This window comes from Crocuta crocuta, unplaced genomic scaffold (genome assembly GCF_008692635.1).
Source record: "Crocuta crocuta isolate KB4526 unplaced genomic scaffold, BGI_CrCroc_1.0 scaffold488, whole genome shotgun sequence".
Taxonomy (NCBI): Eukaryota; Metazoa; Chordata; class Mammalia; order Carnivora; family Hyaenidae; genus Crocuta; species Crocuta crocuta.
The window spans coordinates 121,716-123,963 of record NW_027530995.1 but is presented as its reverse complement, the minus strand read 5'-3'; the positions used below and the strand labels follow the sequence as shown (position 1 = coordinate 123,963).

At 38.7% G+C, this 2,248-nt stretch overlaps 1 protein-coding gene across 1 annotated transcript; it reads right to left on the bottom strand.

Annotated features, from left to right (window-relative positions):
* Nucleotides 1-221: 221 nt before the first annotated feature.
* Nucleotides 222-1,098, bottom strand: LOC144236844 (MICOS complex subunit MIC26-like). Its single transcript, XM_077770519.1, is given in 2 exon segments — nt 222-650; nt 653-1,098. Coding segments are annotated over 2 exon segments (591 nt in total). The 5' UTR covers nt 1,089-1,098; the 3' UTR covers nt 222-495.
* Nucleotides 1,099-2,248: the final 1,150 nt, after the last annotated feature.

The following is a 2,248-nucleotide window of genomic DNA, read 5'->3' as shown; positions in this document are numbered from 1 at the left end:
GATCTGGCTTTTCATTCAGGCAACAAACTTTGAACTTTTAGTTCATTGAAGAAAAGCTTTCAATAAAATGNCCTGTCCGAAAATTTACATAAGAAGCTTAAGTTTAATACTCATTATCTTCGATTGGGTTATAATAGCTGGGTTGATTTCATTAATTCCTTTGTTCATTTGACACATATTTATTACACAGATATGCTAGATACTATTCTTTTTAACTTAGAATTTTAGTTATGTACATAAATAGCAACATGAAAATCAGGAGCTCTAAGGCTGGACATTATCTCCAGGTGAAAAGATTTCCAATTCGTCCACTTGGAGTGTGGTATCACCCAAGATCACAAAGAAGCCTAGTATAGTTTTTCCTGAAGAAGGAAGCCAATTCACTACATTCAGTACTGACTTCTCCACCATTTTTTCTGTAGAAATACTGATTTGCTGCATGGAGTTTCCAATGTTTACCTATAACTGATTAAAATGGGCAGAGAATTGAGTAGTCTACTTATTCCCAGATGAATTCGTCACATTTCCTGGCTTTTGAAAGTTCTCCTTCCACAAATCTTCTACGACTATGTATCCTCGTAAACCCCAGTCATATAATTTCTCCCCACTGACCTGGACAAATACGATGGCTTGTTGTGGATAATAGAGGCAGCTAACCCCATGAACCCAGGTGGATACACCAGCTTCGTTATTTTTGAACCTCTAGTGAAAAGAAGTCCGAGAATGCCAGCAAAACCAATAACACCAAGTCTTGGAAAAAATCCAGGAGGTACATTTTGGAGATATTCATAGCCGTCTAACCTCCATTGAACCAAGCTCTGCACCTTGGGTTTAGTTTGTGAGTACATTTCCTGACACCAACTTGTGTATGGCTCGCAGTGATGTCGGATACGTGAGATGCTTTCTTCAAGTTGGGTCCTTGGCTCCTCTACGTCTTTAGATGGACTCTTGGGAAGAGAGGAGAGTGAAAGCTCATTAGCCTTCATGGAAGTTTTGTGAGGTGAATCCTTTTTAGGTGATGCATAGACTTTGAAGGTGAGCAGACTCAGGCTGGCTAGCCCTACGGACCTCTGAATCACCTTGAACATGTTGCTGGCAGGGGTGCTAGATACTATTCTTAAAGTCTTTTAAAACTCAGATGATGGTAAGTCTCAACAAAATATTTCCTATAGCTAAATCAAAATATGTAGAGTTCTCCATTTCAGAAGTATGGCTTTTTAAATGGTTAGAACAGGGTTATCCAATATATCATGGCATAAGCCGCAAAATGAGAAATTTTTGTATTGGTCATGCTGATTTGGTGGTCCATTCCTTGAAGAGTCTTGATTCTGACTCCAATATAAAAGTGCTTATGGAATCTTTAGGTCTATAGTAATATTTTATTTTTCTCTAGTTTCATTATGTAATTTCAATGAAGTTCAAATGGAATGGCTCAAAAAAAAACCTCTTTACATTCATCATTAATACAGTAATTGTAGGCCAGGGGCATGACACCTGGCAGTAACAATAACAACTAGTACTTTTCAGTTCCTACTATGATCTTTGCATACATCATCAGGCCAACTACAACCCTCTTTTATAGGTGTTATTGGTGGTGGTAATAATAATAGCCAGTGTTTATTTAGAATTTACTAAGTACCAATGACTGAGGTATGGCTTTTACATAGATCACTTCATTTAAACTTCAAGGCTCTTTAAGAGGTAGGTGCTATTATTTACTCCTTTTACAAATGAGGGGCACCTGGGTAGCTCACTCACTCCTGAGTTTGGCTCAGGTCATGATCTTGTGGTTCATGGGATCAAGCCCCATGTCTGCCTTGTCAGCATCTGTGCTGTCAGCACACAGCCTGCTTGGGATGCTCCGTCTCCTTCCCTCTCTGCTCCTTCCCCATTCATGCACGCATGCTCGCTCGCTCGCTCTCTCTCTCTCTCTCTCTCTCAACAAACTTTAAAAAAAGGAGAAAACTGAAGCTTAAGAGGTTATTATGTGTCCAAACTCATACAATAAGTAAGCAGCAAAGCTGAAATTTAAAGCTAGGTTTAGATGGCCTGATATCCAAGTGTATTTGGATTCAAAGCCCATATTTTCCCCACTGTAATTTAGTGACTACCAGAGTGGTTTCTGTAAAAGAATGAGGTGGTTAGTGATATAACTGTCATGGTGCTCAGGCCTGACAGGAGTTCAAATTAATGTGATTAAACAATATAAAATTTCTTACAAATTCAGAATTAGAAAATGCACATTCTG